At 27.1% G+C, this 20,681-nt stretch overlaps 1 protein-coding gene across 1 annotated transcript; it reads left to right on the top strand.

Annotated features, from left to right (window-relative positions):
- Positions 1 to 1,124: 1,124 nt before the first annotated feature.
- LOC107456763 (folliculin) lies at positions 1,125 to 20,366 on the top strand. The gene is made up of 11 exons (XM_071179521.1): positions 1,125 to 1,259; positions 3,377 to 3,598; positions 6,043 to 6,189; positions 8,080 to 8,301; positions 9,228 to 9,492; positions 10,626 to 10,789; positions 11,621 to 11,734; positions 16,063 to 16,297; positions 17,181 to 17,283; positions 19,714 to 19,816; positions 19,902 to 20,366. Exons 2-11 carry the CDS (start codon positions 3,377 to 3,379, stop codon positions 20,001 to 20,003), a joined length of 1,677 nt encoding a protein of 558 aa, XP_071035622.1. The 5' UTR covers positions 1,125 to 1,259; the 3' UTR covers positions 20,004 to 20,366.
- The last annotated feature ends 315 nt before the right edge of the window (positions 20,367 to 20,681 follow it).

Below are 20,681 nucleotides of genomic sequence, written 5' to 3'. Positions count from 1 at the left end.
CGACCCTCGTCATTTTTATGTGTGCGTGTGTGTCTGTGTGTGTAGAATAAGTATATAATTACATATAATGCATATAATATATGTAATATAAATGTGTATATATATATATATATATATATATATATATATTCCCGCTTTGAGGTGCCCCTGAAGATTGAGCCGACCTGCTTTATATACGTAGTATATCACTATATATAAAAACCATATCTACTGTATAAAAAGTTTACCCATGCAATTATTTAAGTAAAGATAGAACAAATACGTTTACAAAAAATCTAAGAATCACTTTTGTGGTTGGCAGAAATGAAAATGGGACAAAACGTGATTAAAGGACCATTCTCACCCGATACGATTTGTTCGCATGCGAAAAAAAATCGCATTTATTGAGAGTCGCCCTTAATTCTTAAAGGATGAAGGTGAGTAGCATCCTCAAAAAGCTAAAGAAACTGGTAGCAAAACTTCTAAGGAAACATTCGAAAATTTACATTTTGACCTTTTTAAAAAACTATTTTTGTACTAGAACTAGAATTCAGGCGAGGCATTTGGAAAGAGTAAGCAGTTAATTTTAAAATATTCATATGGAAAGTTTACTGCCAGTTTTTAAATTTTTTGAGGTTGTTGGTCAGCTTATGTAAGTTTCTCAAATCTCCGAACCTAAAAACTCACAACTATATTCGCGATCACAACACTCGAATACGCCATCTGGGGAGAGACCGGTTTCATGCCATTAGCCCTTCCCTTTCCTCCTCTTTTCAGTTGTATAGGAATGTACTACTATATTTTCCCTTTTCTTAATATTTTTCCTTTTTATTTAATAAAAATATTTTTTAAAATTTCCACGATACTTTTCTTTAGAACTATGTTTAATGTAGTTTTCAGTTCCATATAGTTTTTCAAGTTAAAAGATTTTAATCTATATGAAAATCAAGAGAGAAACTAATGTGCTTCCCTCCTCTATGACTTTCCACACGCTAATGGGGAAAGAATGTGAAGTGTTGCCATAGAAAAAGAGTTCTGCTCTACGCCACCTGCAGCCCATTTCAATCGCCATTAAAATCTGCGCTTGTTAGTAAAAATGTATCAAATATGAGGTAATTTTTCCTCAGTTGCCCCTAAAAGCAACAGAAATAGGCAGCTGGAAACAGTTTATATAAACAAGTATAAATTGTTGTGACTCTGACTGGTGACTTGTTTACGATTTCTAATAAAAAATAATTTATAATTTTATAATGTGCTACAAGTTACTTTATTGAAAAAGGGTAAAATGAAGTGTTATACTTTTTCTCCACACAATTTCCAATCGGATCAGTTCAGGATAATTTGTTATAATCTTATATTTCAACTTTTATGTATCTTTCTAACGATTGTTTTGTGTAACCAAGTGTAGCAAAATAATATTTTGGCGCATCATATTTCATTTAAAAGCAAAAAAATTAAATTAAAAATAGTACGAATTTGTGATTGACGAATTTGCTGATATTAATAAATATTTTAAAATTATATGCCCTATATTTCGAAAAATATTGACTTTTATTTCAATTCTGTTTTTGAAAATTCTTATTTTCTTTGAATATTCTCATCTATTTTCTTCTTTCTTTTATATATTCTATTTTCATTCTTTTGCGCCTTCTCTAAAAAGAATGCAAATTTTTAAAATTCAATTTTGAGTTTTTAAATTGTAGGAAAAGGGGAAACTTGATTATCACTTTGATTCTTAACTTGATTATCACTATAATAATCACAACTGCACTATGATTCTTTAAGCCTTATAGTCAGATGTAAATTATTTAAACTGCGATTTTAATGACCCAATTTTTTTTCCTTTAAAAAGTCATTGTTTTAATCATTAAATTAAACTAAAAAATTCAGCTTTTGTTAACAGTTTTATATTTATATATACAGATAGATACTTTGAATTCTAAATACAAAATGCAGGAGTTTTCTATGGAAATAATGTTGCTTATGGCGCGTTATAATAGATTTTATTTAAAGCAATGCAGATGGTAGTTATCTGCTACTTTTCCTATATTCTGTATTTTTATTAACTATTAAATTATTTAGCAGAAAGTAATATTTTATTAACTAGCCTTTCATAAATATTATTGTACTTAATATATTGAAAAAAACTGTGTTAGTTGCTATACTCCATTAATATTACATGGTGTAGTGTCTCTCTTTCTTACATTTATTTGTTTCATGTTACTGAACTACTTAAAAAATGTTTGATTATTCATCATGAAAATATTTCATTTAAAAACATGACTTTTCTAGAATCTATTAACAAACAGCCGATTTGTACTCTTTGTTATTATACTAAATTTTTTCTATTTATAATTTAAGCATTATTTGTTCAATATTTATCAAATACATATTTGTGATTTTCTTTAAACATTAACTTTAGTCAAAGACAATTAGGACATAATGTTAATGATTTTTACATTAAGACCATATACATTTAAATACTCAAATTAATGACCAGCAATGAAAAAAAAAAATTGGAATTTAGAATTTAGTGAGAGTTTTGAATTATAATTGCATAGAAAAATGTAATTACAATCCCGTCATCTATTTGCTTTAAACACATGTTAATAATCAATGTTGGTATTAAATATTTCTTTATGTGTTGATTGAATAATCAATAATGAATTAATATTATAATTATTATATAATTATTTATCAATAATTAATAAGTAAATATGGTAAAACATTTTAAATGATATATTATTGAAAATTGAATTAATATTTTTTTGAAATTTTAAAGTGCATTTTTGTGTTCAGGGATAGTATAATGATTGTAATTTGGTTAAAGCACCATTTTTTTTTAAAATTTTTTAGCTGTACTATTTTCTCTATTATAATTTGTTTTACATTATAAATATAATTTGTATAATTGATCAAAATTGTTTGTGTTTTAAAAATTGGTAGAAATGAGCTTTGGTGACAATTTTTAAATGACATATAATTTCATTTTTTGTATATCTTGTGCGAGTAAAACTTTTCAGAACTTATAACAATTATGTCAATATTCTAAATTATTCAATTCTTAATTATAGTAAAAACAAAAGAAAAACTAAAATGCCAACTAAAATTCTAATTAAAAATTTAAAAAAATACAGTTAAAATTTGAGTGTTTTTTTTTTAGCTACTCAGTTCTTTTTTACAAAGTAAATTTTTCAATTTTCTAAATCAAAAAATTATTTTGCATGTGTATTTATATTATTAGTGGAAATTTATTTCTTATAAGATCATAAATATTTTGCTAATGATATAATGTAGACTTAAAAAGAATTTTCAATACCATAAAGGTACATTTTTTTTCAAAATATAATAATATAGTTCCTGCTTTACTGAACTAAAAATAATTTTTCTCTTTTAGATGAATGCGGTAATTGGAATTTGTAGTTTCTGTGAACTTCACGGCCCTAGTGTTTTGTTCTGTACTCAAGCTTTTCATGATACAGAGGAAACTCAATGGTCATCAGCTGAGACTTTAAAATCAGACTCTTCTCGTAAATCATGGTATGGCCCTTCATTCTTTTCTCAGCGTACTGCTATTCAGGAACCTGGATCACCCCCTCCAAAGTCTGATAATTGTGAGGTATGTTATATGTTTATAGGAGTTTGTAGATCATTGAATGAGCCTCTGAAATGCTTACTATCTCCTATCCCAATAGTAGAAACCTCTGTATTAATCTATATGTTGCGTAGCATTTTTAAAAAGTGCCTTAAGGTGCTTATTTTCGTTCTTTAAAAGTCCTTTAACAGGGTTCCCCCGGCCTTGAAAAAACCTTGAAAAGTACTTGAATTTCATTTTGATTTTCAAGGGTCCCTAGAAGTACTTGAAAATGATAATAAATCCTTGAAAAATTCAAAATTACCTTGAAAAGTATCGAAAACTCAGGAAAACAGACCTATTTCTGTGTTCAACTTTTGACGCACGTAAGTGTGAGAGAACAACTTTCTCTCCTTTCAGATGATGACACGTACTGTTTGATTTTAGGATTTTGTGTATGTTCGGCTGATTTTAGGAATTTTAAATATTGGGAACCGCTCCAGATTCTGACAAAATCTCCATTCTTATTCAGGCGATTTTAATATCAATCATCGATCTTCGTATTAACCTGATTTAAAAGTTATGTGCTGCGATTCGCTTTCGGGTGATTCAAAAATTGTACTTGCAATTCCCATTAAAGCAATTTAAGAATCAATATCGCAGTTTTTACTTAAGCGTTTTTAAACCCCAATGTCGTGATTAGTTTTTCCGCAATTTAAAAATCTAATGTCGCTATTCGTATTCACACATTTTGCAATATCAAACATCGATTTTCGTATTTATACTCGATTTGAAAACTACTCGTTACGATTCGTATTCACGTGACCATGTCAAGTGCGTATGATCGATGCTACTAAAAAAAAAATTATTTAGGTGTGAGTGGTTAATTAAAGCAGTTAAAGTGACCAAAATTGTTAGTAAGAATCTATCAGAAGATATTGAGGTGAAAGTTGGCAACTGTTTCAATTTAAAATGGTTGACCGGTAATAAATTTAAAATGATAATTAAGCCGCAACATCCAATAATTGATTAATTTTCTTTAATAGAAAAGTGGTCAAAATTTCAAAATTATATTTAAGAACAATTTAAATTTCACTGTCTAAATGCTTCTGCCACTTTAAATATTAAATAAAAATCTCCCGGCTGAGTTGTTTTTAAATATCTAATTGATATCACAGTATTATATAGAACATCCCCGTCCTCTGCCCGAATGTTTGCTTATTCAGATGTTGTATACCTAGCTTAAAATAGGCCTTATGCAAAATTCAAATCCAATGTTTTTATGCATCATGAATTTTATTCTTGACTTGATGCCAATCACCCTTGCTTTTTTTATACTTAGATCACTTTCCGAAATCAGGAGAGCAATGGAAGTCTTATTTTTCAGTACTGCTATTATCGACTGTCAACTAATTATTATCGTCAAAACATTTTAGTTTAAAATGTAAAATTTAAGTCTATCTTTTACTAAAATTTAAGTCCTTGAGAATTTTATAATAAGTCTTAAAAAGTCCTTGAATTTTATTTCTAAAGTAGAGCATGAACCCTGTTTAAGGTGCTTTTTTTATTGGGTGTTTTTAAAAAGTACTTAATTTTCTCATTTCTAATATGAGATATTTTTACTTCTCCACATATTATGCAAAAGTGTGCTTTTCACATTGTTCTATTCAAAGTTTTCACAATTCATTCAATCACAATCTGTTTCGGCATACCGTCAGCCCATAGCTACGAAAGTGCCAATCATTTTANCCGTATGTGCATCTACTGTGCTGGATTCCGTGAGATTATTGCCTTCTCATGTGCAACTCTGCTGCATTTTGCAAGATATTCTCAATTTCAGACTTCATTTTCCGCCCTCTGATATCGAACCGAAAAATCTCTTGATCATTTTATAATGGCTAATATAATCAGGAAAAGAGTTCTTTGTCAGAAATTAGTTATTTTATCATGATCATGTAAAGTCTTTGAAAATTATTGTGCATTTTGCTTATGTATTAGTGCTTAAAAATCTTTTTTGAGTCTTTAAAAAGTACTTAAAAGGTGCTTATTTTTGTTGAAAGATTTAGCTATGCACCCTGATCTACAATACAAAAACTACAAACATTTCGAATGCTATTTTACAATAATAATTTTTTTAGCAATTTCATTCTGTAAATGACTTTTTTTCAGTTTGTCTTTTGAAACATAGGTTTTTCAATGTATAATCGAAATGTAGCTGACAATAAATATCACTAAATTATAAAACATAAAGAGTAAATCCTTGTTGCTCTAAATAATCTTAGATCAAATTTCATTCAAGATTTCATAGGTATTTGTTAAAGAATTGTGTTCTTAATTGTATTTATTGTAAATTTTGTTTTCATAATAAAGCATTTTTAATCATATTGTGATTTAATCTGCTTTTACATTCGACTAACAGTATTTTTTTATTATCTATAATGTATTTTTTCTGTAATATTTAATGACATTAATGGAGACATTATTTGAAGGGGTGTACATCAATGACAAATAAAAAGAGAGGATTCATCAGCAATGACCATGAAGCGAGAGTCAGCTTTGTCAGCACACAGTATCCTTTACATCCTGATGTATTTAGCACAGTTAGACAAGCTTGTGTCCGCAGTCTAAGTTGTGAGGTAAGTACATTGTGCTTGAACATAGCTTGAATCTTATTTCAGTTGTAGCTGTTAAATTTAAATGCTATTTATTTCTAGGCATTATCTTCAAAGTTGGATTTTTTAAAAATTAAATGTGAACATATTTAAGTAGTTAACAGGGTTGGGGTTTTGGATGTCCTAAACTAGTTTTGTAAACTGCCCTAAACTGCCTAAAACTGTCCTAAACTGTCTTAAAGTGTCCAAAACCTTAAAACATTGACAAAAGGAAAATTTTTTATGTGTGTAACCATTTTGCGCATAATAATTTCATAAATTAATATTTGATACTTTTTATACAATTTGCTTTAACTTATTACAGGAAAATAATATAGTAGGAAAAGATTTATAACTTTTGAAGCTCCATAATTCATTGAACAACAAAAGTGAATACCTTATCCTTTAAATGTGAATAAATATGCTTTTAATACTGATAAGTTATGTTTTTGCATAAGGATAAATAATGCAATATTAAAAATTATAATAAATTTTTTTAGTAAACTAAAAAGTTATCTTCATTTTGTTTCTTGTTCAAAAATTAACCTTTTATTTTTCACGTTATTTTTTTTAAAATTGTGATATACTTTGAACAAAAAGGTTTGGGACAATTTTAGATAAAGGGGTTAAGACAGTTTTGGACAAAGGGGTTTCAGACAGGACAGTTTAAACCCTGGATTTATCCATTCTGTCCTAAACCTTGCCAACTCTGGGTTTAAAAGTTAATTTTGAGAGTAATAAAGATAGATTTAAAAAAAAAAAAAAAAAAATTCATAAAGAAGGTAAATTTAATTAGTGGAAATTTTGCACTTTATGAACAAAGTAACTTACTGGCAATAATGACAAAATAAATAAAGTTCTGTTTAGTCCTATTTTCAAGTGTTAATATTCCAGGGTTTTATTTTCTTACAATTTCTCACCTACTAAGAAATTAATAGAAGTTTAGTTGCACATTACTGAAAAAAACCCATCCAAAGTAGAATATTCACTCCTTCATATTGTGACAAAAATTATACACTGTTATATGAAGCCAACTTAATTTAAATTTTCTTTCATTTATATGTGCTTTCATTTTGTAATGTGTTTCAATTAAAAAAAAAGTTCTCTTGCCCATGAAGGTCGTTTGAAAGGTCACTAACACAGCACATAGTGCCTGTTGTTAAAGGTATCAACTACCTATGCTGAATACATAATTTTTCCCATGACTGGTGCTTAGATTAACACTACTTTAAGGTACATACAGTCCAATGTACAATACACATCATTAGACAGGTGAAAACAATACACCGCCTTCACATCATTGCAAAAATTACACACAGTGTAGGAAGCTAACTTAATTTATATGTGCCTTCATTTTATAATGTATTTCAGTTATTAAATAAGAAAAAGAAACTTGATATTACCGAAACAAATAAAAAAACTTATTAAGTGGCATTTTGTTTTTTTAACTGCATTTATGCATGAAGCTAGTTTTTTTGTTGATATATACTATATACTAAGAGTAAATTATAAATTCAGATTTTAAACAGGTATAAATAAATTTTTTTTGTTCTTTAACTGTTCATTTTAAATCAAATTTAGTTTATAGCCTAGAATTTGCTTACTTTCTAATTTTTATGTTTCACACTGAATTTTTGTAATGTCACTCAATGCTAAACAAAACAAAACTTTTTTCAAAAAACTTATTTAGCATCGAAAAGTTTATACATTATGTATGTTATATTTGTTGATTTAAAGGTAATGATAGAAATATGTGTAGGACAAAATTTCTGGTGTAGCTTGCAGTAATGAATTTAATTTTGTAGCTGTTATTTTTATTATTGCTATTTCTATGATGATAATGATTTATTAATAAAATATGGGTGTTGTTTGAAGGTGTGTCCTGGGAGAGAGGGTCCCATCTTCTTTGGAGATGACCACAGAGGTCATGTACTCAGTCACACGTTTTTTCTTAAAGACAGTCAAGCTAGAGGCTTTCAAAGTTGGTACAGTATCATAATTGTCATGAGGGACAAGATCTTCTTGCTTAACTCTTGGCATTTTCTCGTCCAGAATCTCCAGAAGATTATACATGAATTGCAAGAAAAAGCTGAAAAGGTAAATTATCCCTGTTCTTTTCAAAGTTTATCCAATATACTGATTATATATACCATTTGAATTAATTTTCATAAAAATTTAGTGATTTAAATGTAAATCTTGACTCAATGTTTCATCTGATAAAAGGACTTCCTATTTTATTTTTATTCTCACTTGTTTAGAAAATTTTTGATAGATTTTTTTTCTTTTGTACCCTCACTTGCCAATATAGCAACTCGGACAATGATTTATATTCCATGTATCTAGATCATAATCTTTTTTTCACCTTTGGGAGTTTACCATTGTCAGATTAGCCACATCTTGAATTCTGAGAAGCCTTTGAGGTCTTTTCTGCAGTTATTTTGCTGCTCCCTCTCATTTATTATTTTTTTTATGGTGTTGTACTTAGTTTATAACAAAAGTGATTGTTACTTTCAGAATATAATATTTGAGAGTTTTGTGCACTATAGCAGTTAAAAACTAAATTCAATGTAATCCAATTATAATTTTTAAAATGTTGCTATGTACTAATAAAAAAAGGCTAATGTAATTATTATAATTTAAATACAGTTTTTGTTTTTTTAAATTTAGATGCTATTCTACATTGTTTCGTATATTTAAATCTTATTCTAAAAACTGATTGTGCTGTTTGAGTTGAAACTATTTGTGTAGAATTAGGTAGCTATTCTTCAAAATGCTGAGAAGGATTAAAAAAAATCAGTCTAAAAGGTTGTTGGAGTTATATTTATTGACATATTTCATATTTTAAAAGAATTTTTTTAAATAAGAAAACTTTTTGTTTATATTATTTATTAATTAATTTTTTGATCAATGCACCTGTGTTATTTTTACATAAAAGATTTATGGTTATTTCTGCCAAAGTCTTAATTTTCGTGTTTATTTAGGAAAAAAAAACATCTTAAATAGTTGAATTACATTTGTTATAGGTGTATGGAGCAGAGCAATCTGAGCAAAATCTGCGAGCAGTGCGATTAAACAGTGTGACACGTCTGACCCTTGACACTTTTCGTAGGCGGAGAGGCAACATTAAGGCAAGATCTTTAGTTGATCTGACAAATGACAAAGAAGTGTTTTCCTTCCTTCACATGTGGTTCACTTGGATACTACGAGCAGGAGCTGTACGCATTACAGAAAGATTAGTTGAAAGTTTTCCTAATGAAGACACTTTTATTGACTTGGAAAGGCAAGAAGGTAAAATATCTTTTCTTTTAAAATTTTTTTGATTTTATGGAAATACTGATTTTTAATTTTACTAAATTATGATAAATGAATTATTCCTTTTATAATAAGTACTTTTCGATTTTTTTTCCTGGTATGCATGTAGCATTTTTTGTGTTAATTTTTTTTAAACTTTAAATGCACAATGAATGTAATTGTGAGCAAGGCGTTAATGATTTTAATCAAATGATTTAAATACTAATTTTAATCTCTAAAAAATCTTATAAAATCATTTATTTTCAAGTAAAAAATCATTAAGGTTGTTATATTCATTAATGATTATGTTTTATTTATTATTCGTCAACTTTCAGAGATCTTTCTGAAAGAAAGAAAAGAACTTAAATTTTTATGCAAGCACTACTTAGACTACAAATTATTTATAAGCAAATTGAAATAAACTACTATTTTTTTGTACTTAAGTGATAAAAATATGCTGGTAACAGAAATTATCTGCCTTTCCTACGCCTTTATTGTAAGGATGTATTTGTTTTAAAGACTGTTTATGTTTTACAATGCAGTATATGAGGTTTAGTTTATCAAATCCTTCAAATACAGAATTAGCAGTATATAAGAAAATACTGTCATATTTTTTTGAACATATTTTACTATGTTTTTTTATATGTTCTCACTTTTAGTAATTTTTTATGTACTAGTTTATGCAGAATTTTTAACTGAATTAATGTAGAAATAGAATAAAAATGGAGAATTAATTGTGTCAATTCTGTTATATGTGATTTTATAAACATATACAAAAATTAAATTAAATTAAAATGCTTGATATTTGATATTCATTTATTGATATAACTAAAAAAAAAATATTAAAAAATTGTTTAACTTTTTTTTTTAAAAAAATTGAATTTTTTAACATTTTAATTGCAAGTTAAATTTTAGTGAAAATTTTCCTTTCTAGGAAATTATTTTAAAGCAGCTTTCTTGACAATATGAAAAAAAAATATAGAAACCTACTATTATCCTGATAGCAATAGAATTCTATTTCCATTTACATTTGTGTATAATTAGCTCTCAATTATGCTTTGTTCAACACCAAACATTTATTTTTCTATTTTTTCTTTCTATTTTTAATATTTTGTTGTTTGCTTACATAGAGACAGATGAAGGTTTTATAAAAATACATTTTTCAAAGTCTGGTCCTGATAACCCAGCTAATGCTGATAGTATTGGAAATAACACTGAAGATGTACCAGTTATAGGAGATGAAAGTGCTTCAAAGGAATCTGTTACATTTTCCTCTATAAGGGAGGTCTATCAGGTATATAATCCATGCTTAATTTTGAAAATATTTTTAAGTTAAATAGATTACTAAGAATTAGTTTACAGTATAAAACACTTAATAGTCTTTTAAATAAAGTTTTCATAGTATTTTAAATAACTATGATGACTTATATCAAAGATTTTCAAACTTTTGAAATGTTTCATCAGGTTAAAATATGTATGATCACTATATATAAGCAAAAGGGATGTAAAAAAATGAAAACTAGAAGTTATACAAGTCAGAAAGGCTATAAAAATTGAAAAATGCAGACATAAGAACATTTTATTCATTTTAGATTGTCGAGAATTAAATTATTTTTAATATCATAAAGTCGAGTGGAAATTAGATTAATGGTTTCTAAGATTTCAATGAGTTTATGTTCACAAATATGAAAAATGTAGTTAAATTTTGATGATTTATAGATTATTAGTCATTGCAACTCTTTTTGAAGATCGAAATTTGAATTTGGTCTAAGTTCGGTCTTTTATATTTAGTTTATCTGGTAATTGTTTAAACATATGATTTAAAATTTTTTAATGTTTCTATACAGTTATAATTGTATTTAAAAACATATTTCCTTGTATTTATTTTATTTGATCTAATAATGGTATAGTTAGTTTTATTGAAATCAATCTATAACTATGTTTAATTTGTAACACTTTGATATAATAAATATACATTGTATTTGAAAAATGTGCGCAAGAAACTCTTAAGTGTTATAAATAATGATTTTATCCCTTTTGTATGCTGAAATTATTTTAATAACAAATTATTTTGCATACTTAAATACTATTTCGTATACTTAAATTATTTTCTTTTTCTTTTTAGGTGTTAGGTAAAGAAAAATTTCATTGCTTGGCCTATCACACGATTGTGGGGAATCAAATAATAATAAAATCAAAATATTTGCATTTAATGAAGTCTTTGATCACTTGCTTGAAGGTATGAAATTAAATCACATAGAAAATATATGACTTGATAATATGCTAATAAATGTGTACTTTTCAGTTAATTTTCTTCAAACTTTTTTGAATAAAATATTTAATATGTTATATTTGTAGTGAATTAAAAAAAAACATTAATATTTGCTTTGTAAGCGATTCTTCTTGTGAAATTGTTTGATATAAGTCACTGGATGAAAGGTAAATGTGCATTTCCTTGAAACTCATGCACAAATTATGATTTAGGACAGTTACACATATTTTAACAAATTGTAATATGTCATTCGCNCAATTCTGGTGTATGCGATTTTATAAACATATTAACATGTACAAAAATTCAATTACATTAAAATGCTTGATATTTGATATTCATTTATTGGTTTAACTAAAAAAATATTAAAATTTTTTTTTTTAATTTTTAAAAAAAACTTGAATTTTTTAACATTTTAATTGCAAGTTAAATTTTAGTGAAAAATTTTCCTTTCTAGGAAATAATTTTAAGGTAGCTTTTTTTACAATACGAAATAGAAAATTATAGAAACCTACTATTAGCCTGATAGTAATAGAATTCTATTTCCATTTACCATTGTGTATATTTAGCTCTCAATTATGCTTTGTTCATCACCACACATTTACTTTTCTATCTATTTTTAATATTTTGTTGTTTATTTACATAGAGACAGATGAAGGTTTTATAAAAATACATTTTTCAAAGTCTGGTCCTGATAACCCAGCTAATGCTGATAGTATTGGAAATAACACTGAAGATGTACCAGTTATAGGAGATGAAAGTGCTTCAAAGGAAACTGTTACATTTTCCTCTATAAGAGAGGTCTATCAGGTATATAATCCATGCTTAATTTTGAAAATATTTTTAAGTTAATTAGATTATTAAGAATTAGTTTACAGAATAAAGCACTTAATAGTCTTTTAAATAACTATGATGACTTATATCAAAGATTTTCAAACTTTTGAAATGTTTCATCATCATGTTGAAATATGTATGATCACTACATATAAGCAAAAGTGATGCAGAAAAATGAAAACTAGAACAGGTCAGAAAGGCTATAAAAATTGAAAAATGCAGACATAAAAACATTTTATTCATTTTAGATTGTCGAGAATTAAATTATTTTTAATATCATAAAGCCGAGTGGAAATTAGATTAATGGTTTCAAAGATCTCAATAAGAATGTAGTTAAATTTTGATGATTTATAGATTATTAGTCATTGCAATTCTTTTTGAAGGTCGAAATTTGAACATTCGTCTTAATATATTTTACTTGCACAATTTTTATTTTAAATTTTGTTTTACATCTTTTGTCATTGAGCAGTCGATTCCTTTATTATCCTATAGATGTGTGACTTAATGTCTAGTCCATAAATTTAAAATTTTTTTGACCTAGTCCATAAATTTAAAATTTTTGACCTAACTAAGGTAAGGGAATGTATATTATCGAAAACATAATCTTTTGGAAGAAATTTCAGTAAAACTTACCTACATTAGAACTGCTTGCATATAAAAGAAAGCCCTAATTACTTACCTTGGTTAGCCTGATGACAATGAGGCTTTAACTAACAGTCTGTTTGCCACTGATATTTTATGTCACTATTATGTAAGCCAATATATGTATCAAATGAACTAATTTGATACTGCATAAATGAATTTATGCAGTATCAAATGAACTAACTGTCAATGAGATTTAAACATGGGTCTCTTTTGCGAGATCAGTAGATGTACAGTGCATAAAATAAAAAACAGACCATCCGGAATAACTTTTGATCTAACGATCAGATCTTCATGTTTTTGGACCCAATCTTAATGGTTCAAGGGGGTGACCTTAAATATGCTATTTAATTAGAGCAGACAATATTTTAAGTTACGAAATCAGACACAAAAACACACTTTCTCCTTTTTTAGACAGATTCGGATTTCTGGAAATTGCAACTGTTCCCTATATTGTGGGGGTCAGAAATCAGAATTGAAAAACGGTCGAACAAAAAGGTATGCTTAGTCAGAGAAGTGCGTTTTTGTATCTGATTTTGCATTTTAAAAAATAGTCTGCACTAGTTATATAACACATTTGAGGTCACCCCCTGAAACCATTAAGAATGAGTCCTAGAACGTGAAGATCCGATCATTAGATCAAAAGTTATTCAAGGTGGTTCGTTTTTTATTTTGTGCACTGTACATGGAGTAATAAAATGTACTGATATAAATAACTTGATAAAATTGCCTGATTTTTATGTACTAAAATGTGTTCCTTATGGTTTTCAAATTATAAATATATTTCTTAATTAATTAATAATACATATGAATTAAGTTGCAACGTACAAATTATTTCTTCGTAATTAAGCAGTTTTTTTTTTCGAAAGCAAATCTTGAAGCATGAAAACAATAAGTTGAATAGATCAAAAAAATTTATTACTTACTTTTCAGAGATCGTGAAAATATATTTTGAGTTGGTAAGAATGCTTTTATATTTAGTTTATCTGGTAATTGTTTAAACATATGATTTAAAAATTTTAAATGTTTCTATATAGTTATAATTGTATTTAAAAACATATTTCCTTGCATTTGATCTTATAATGGTATAGTTAGTTATATTGAAATCAATCTATAAGTATGTTTAATTTGTAACACTTTGATATAATAAATATCTGTTGTATTTGAAAACTGTGTGCAAGAAACTCTTAAGTGTTATAAATAGTGATTTTATCCCTTTTGTATACTGAAATTATTTTAATAATAAATTATTTTGCATACTTAAATACTATTGCGTATACTTAAATTATTTAATTTTTCTTTCTAGGTGTTAGGTAAAGAAAAATTTCATTGCTTGGCGTATCACACCATTGTGGGGAATCAAATAATAATAAAATCAAAATATTTGCATTTAATGAAGTCTTTGATCACTTGCTTGAAGGTATGAAATTAAATCACATAGAAAATATATAACTTGATAATATATGCTAATAAATGTGTACTTTTCAATTTATTTTCTTCGAACTTTTTTCTATGAAATATATAATCTGTTATATTTGTAGTGAATTTAAAAAGAAAACTCCCATTAATATTAGCTTTGTAAGCAATCTTTCTCGTGAAATTGTTTGAAATAAGTCACTGGATGAAAGGTAAATGAATGGTTTGAAACTCATGCACAAATTATGATTTAGGACAGTTACACATATTTTAACAAATTGCAATATGACATTTGCTAGTAGAAAGTTTTTATATAAAATTATTAATCAAAATCTAGTGTATTTAATAATTTTAAGTGATCGTGACATAATCAGCTTTATTAATTTCAGTTTTTTCAGTTATTTTATAGTAAAGTCATAATAACTAGTTCCAACCATTTAAACGTGGTGGCGTGGAAAATAATTTTTAATCACATTTACGAAGCAAAGAATAGCGTTAAAATGCTCACTTAACTACCACTAAAAAGAAATTTTTCTAAAAAGCTGGTCTGTCTGTAGACAGAATATTATAGGAAATGAATTTCATGGTTATAAATTGTCAGGAGATTGAATCTTAGAAAATATAATTTAGGGAAAAAAATTTGGTAAAAATAATTATTCCCATCCTTTTGTACATCGTAGAGGTACCATTATGTTATATAGAGGAAATTATTATAAATTTAAGTGGATAAAATCTCAAGCAGAACAGACAATTGTTGTAAAGAATCTCATGTAGAAAAATGTGACAGAATTTCATGTTGGTAAATCATCATGGAAAAGACTCTTACGAAAACGAAATAACTTGGAAGTCTATAAATTAAATACTCGTAGCCTGTTATGCATACCAGAGTGTGTCCTATAATTTTATGTTCAAAATTACAAGCTATTATAAATTTAAATTTTTTTTATTAGAATATGCTTATGATAGCAGCTTTTAATAATTTTTCCTTCTTTGCTTGTAGATTTTAAAAAATTTCTCCCCTTATACAATTAAAAAAAATCTCCATCTGCTTCTAAAGTTTTTGCTTATCATTTTTAACACATAATATTTTACAATGTAATGTTACTTTTCAGTTATGAAAAATGCAGTTTAAATATAGTCAATTGGAATGTTGAATGAAAAAGTTTTTTTTTTAAGAAAAAAATATGATAAATGTAATAGAAATTTGTATTTAAAAATATAACAATAATAGATGCATAAATGTGGCAATATAATCACCTAATTTGATTTTTTGCAATCCATGAATCTAACTTCTTTTCTTTTCTAGTTACTTTGTATGATTGCCCAGATGACTCTGCCTATAGTAATATAAATGCATAGTAATGTGAATGAATCAAATAGTATCTTTCCTTTTTTTTTTCTCTTAGGACCTATTGCCCAAAGGATGTGTTCATCCCATTTATTATTCTGTGACTTACGAAGATTCTTGGAAATGCAACTTTTTGGGTATTTTCCCCGATGTTAAAATTCCCGATCACGTTGACCAATCTGAGCTTCACATTCAGATAGACATTACATCTAAGTATGGTAATGATTCTTCTGTCTCCAGTTTGGAAGACTTTCAGATTGCCTTTCATACAACTGCAACTTTACCTGAGAAACGTAAATTTCTTTATTATGTTTTATTATTTATTGTATCTGAATTTTTCTTTTTTTTTTAATAATAAAAGAATAATAAATATATGTCTTAATAATATATATAATGATAGAATAAGCAGAGGTTTAACCAATATTAATACTTAATATTTTAATTCAGTAATCAATTCCATTATTTCTTGCATCTTTAGTTATGTCATGTTAGCATACTAACTAAAATAATATTAGTGAATTTAGATAGCATTGGATATTTAGATGAATCAGCTCGTTAAGAGTTCAGAATATACAGTTAAAGCAGCTAATGAAAAATAAATAAATTTCCATTCAATTTGTAAAAAATCAGCACAACTAATTCCCTTATTTTATAGTCAAGAGAAAATATACTTTTTTTCTCCCACCAAAATATACAGTAAGAAATTATTCTCGGATGCATGTTTAATTTATGTTAAGTAGCATAACCAGTTTTTATTGAAAAATGCTGAACAATTATTGTTTTTGCACCGTAATTTACTAATCTTAAAAAAATGACTAGTATTTAATTTGCTATTGAATTTTCATTTTAAGGTAAAAATATGTTCTGAAAAATTGTATCAAATCTTTTTATCAAAATAATGTTAAATATTGCAATTTCTGGTCATATTTATCTTATTTCTCAATGCCAATTTACAATTAAGATGTACTGCCAAATAATTATGGTACAACCTATTATTTAATATATTTGCTGTCTCTTAAGAAAGCATATCGGATTTGTGCATGATAGGTACTGGTTTTAGCCAAATGCAATATAATTAGAACTAAGAAATTTTTTTTACTTTCAGTTTTCTGACTTCAAACTAATTTAGAAAACATATTTAAAAAAAGTGATAAATAAATAGAATTTCTTTCTTAGCACCACAAGTACTCTGTGAAATGGAAAGAGCTATAGCCGATCTTTCATTTTCCCCTACTGCTCTAGACAGTTTTTTGTACAGCACAAAAGAAATATGGATGAAGTAAGATATATTTAATCAGTAGTTGTGTATGTAATAAATTTTCTCATGTATATTTTCCAATTGTTTTCTTGACGTATATTCATTTACAGGGTGCTTAGCCAAATCTTTCAACAAAATATAAGCACCTTTTAAGTACTCTATACATTAACAAAATAATTTTCTAAAACTTTACATGATCATGATAAAATAACTAGTTTCTGACTGAGAACTCCTTTCTTGATTATATTAGCCATTATAAAATGAGCAAGAGATTTTTCGGTTCGATATCAGAAGGTGGAAAATGAAGCCTGAAATTGAGAATATCTTGCGAAATACAGCAGAGTTGCACATACGACAGCAATAATCTCACCGAACTTAGCTCAGTCGACACACCTGCGGAAATTGGAATCCAAAGTATTTTATCAAACATGTAAAATGATTGGCTCTTTAAAACGCTATGGACCGAATGTAATTCGAAATGTATGGTGGTCGAATGAATTGTTAAAATGTTTAATAGAACAATGTAAAAAGCGTGCTTAAGCATAATACATGGTGAAAACCGACATGGTAGAGAAAAAATTATTATTTTCGAAAAGGGAAAATTAAGCACATTTTAAAAATACCCAATAAAAAAAGCACCTTTAAGGGTTTTTAAAAAANGTCTCTTAAGAAAGCATATCGGATTTGTGCATGATAGGTACTGGTTTTAGCCAAATGCAATATAATTAGAACTAAGAAATTTTTTTTACTTTCAGTTTTCTGACTTCAAACTAATTTAGAAAACATATTTAAAAAAAGTGATAAATAAATAGAATTTCTTTCTTAGCACCACAAGTACTCTGTGAAATGGAAAGAGCTATAGCCGATCTTTCATTTTCCCCTACTGCTCTAGACAGTTTTTTGTACAGCACAAAAGAAATATGGATGAAGTAAGATATATTTAATCAGTAGTTGTGTATGTAATAAATTTTCTCATGTATATTTTCCAATTGTTTTCTTGACGTATATGCATTTACAGGGTGCGTAGCCAAATCTTTCAACAAAATATAAGCACCTTTTAAGTACTCTATACATTAACAAAATAATTTTCTAAAATTTTACATGATCATGATAAAATAACTAGTTTCTGACTAAGAACTCTTTTCTTGATTATATTAGCTATTATACAATGATCATGAGATTTTTCGGTTCGATATCAGAATGAAGCCTGAAATTGAGAATAACTTGCGTAATACAGCAGAGTTGCACATACGACAGCAATAATCTCACCGAACTTAGCTCAGTAGACGCACCTGCGGAATCCAAAGTATTTTATCAAACATATAAAATGATTGGCTCTTTAAAGCGCTACGGACCGAAAGAAAGCCAAAATGGATTGTGGTTAAATGAATTGTTAAAACGTTGAATAGAACAATGTAAAAAGCACGCTTTTGCATATTACGTGGCGAAAATCGACATGGTAAAAAAAATAAAATTTTCGAAAAGGGACAATTAAGCACATTTAAAATAGTTGCTTTTTTAGCCTTTTCAGGCAAAATAAGTTGCCATAGTCGCCTTAGGCTGAAAATAGTTCCATTTCGGTTACCTGTGGCAACACTGTAGAATAGAAAAACGTTAAAAGAACGCTTTGGCATAATACGTAGTAAAACTAGACATGGTAAAAAAAAATTCCTTTTTGAAAAGAGAAAATTTAACACTTTTAAAAATACCCAATAAAAAAAGCACCTTTAAGGGCTTTTAAAAAACGCAAATAAATACCTTTAAGCACTTTTTAAAAATACTGCGCACAATGATTTAAATGACTATAGAGGACAAATATAAAGTTATTGGGGAAAATACAGACAAGAAGACACACTGCAGTTTTATAATGCCCCGATTATCATCAGTAAAAATGTTAGAAGAATGAATGTTTTTATAGAATCATTGATCGTTCATCACTGCAATTTATTCTTAAACAATATGTAAGGCTGTTAAAAAAAAAAACTCATAACATCTATCTATTAAAATATCTGCGATCTTGTGGTGTTTATTTTGCGCACATGAACCAGCTTATAATTTCCCCCTTTTCTGCAGCCAAGGTTGTTTTGCATTTCAATAATTTCCCTCTTTTTTTTCTTCTGTGCACGTCATTCCTAACATTATCTGTAGTGCCAACTGCTGCAAAATTTCCATCGTAAATTGTGCCACATGAAAAATCACCCAATTTTTTGATTTCATAATGTTGGCAGTTAAGTTGTACATTCAGTTTTATTCAATAAGTAATTGAGAGTTAATTAAGATTTCTCTCTTAGCATGTTTATATAGGGCATACATTAGTGATTGTTAGTTCCCTTTTTGTTTATAAATTAGTATTACATAATTTTTTCTATAAAATTTAATCCATTATTTCATTGTTAAAATATATTGTATATATCAGTCAGGGATTGCAAAATTTTTTTAATTTGATTCTAGCAAAGTGAAAGTTTTGTTTGCATTTTCACGGGGTGGGCAACATGAACCTGAAGAAGCTAATAAACTATTAACAGTTCTTGGTGCTCAAGAATATGATAAGCAGGTAAGTTTATTCCTTTAATTTGTTGTATCTTGTATCTATTGTCCAGAAAGATATTTGATTATTTCATAAATTGTATTATTTAAAGGTATTAAAATTTTGGATGACTGGCCTTAGCACTCAATACAAAACTAGGATTTTGTCTTCGTCCATTCAGCAAGGGATCACAACTGCTGCCAAAATTCCCTAAATAGGCATGTTACATAAGCATACATTTTATTATCAAACTTACTTTACTTTTTTATTTGTATAAAAAAATCTTCAAATTATTTATTTCTTTTATTATAATTTATTTTAGATTCTATGTAAATTTTTGTTGCATCATGAATGAAGGTGATGGAATTGTTATAGCTTTAAAAATACTTATTAGCTTTGTATTATAAAATGACAGATATTTTAAATGTCATTAATGTATATCTCAAATTTATTTAAATGTAAAATTCCATTCATTATGGATTTGTAAATATCAAAATGTAAAAAAATATTTCTCACACCTTTATATGCTATTTACAAAACAATAGTTTTAAATAAATATACAATCTTGATTGTAAAATTTTACTTGTTGGCTATTTGAAACTTTTATACTAACTATAAATTTGTATCCTATAAAATATTAAATCCTTTTGTAAAATAAACTGCGCAATGAACAAACAGCAATAAATAACCTATTAAGACACATTAGCAATAAAACTAAAATCAATATGTACAAAACACTAATGCCACCTACAGGCGGCCTCAATGGCAACATAAGCCCACCTTAAAAATTAGGCTACTAACTTTTTGAAAGAAAAATATTATGCAAAATTTTGGTATTTTCCCTGAAAACATCTAGCGAGGATCATGAAATTTATAATCGACATAAACAATT

The sequence above is a fragment of the Parasteatoda tepidariorum genome, chromosome 4 (assembly GCF_043381705.1).
Source record: "Parasteatoda tepidariorum isolate YZ-2023 chromosome 4, CAS_Ptep_4.0, whole genome shotgun sequence".
NCBI lineage: Eukaryota > Metazoa > Arthropoda > Arachnida > Araneae > Theridiidae > Parasteatoda > Parasteatoda tepidariorum.
This window is presented reverse-complemented; position numbering and strand designations above follow the sequence as displayed.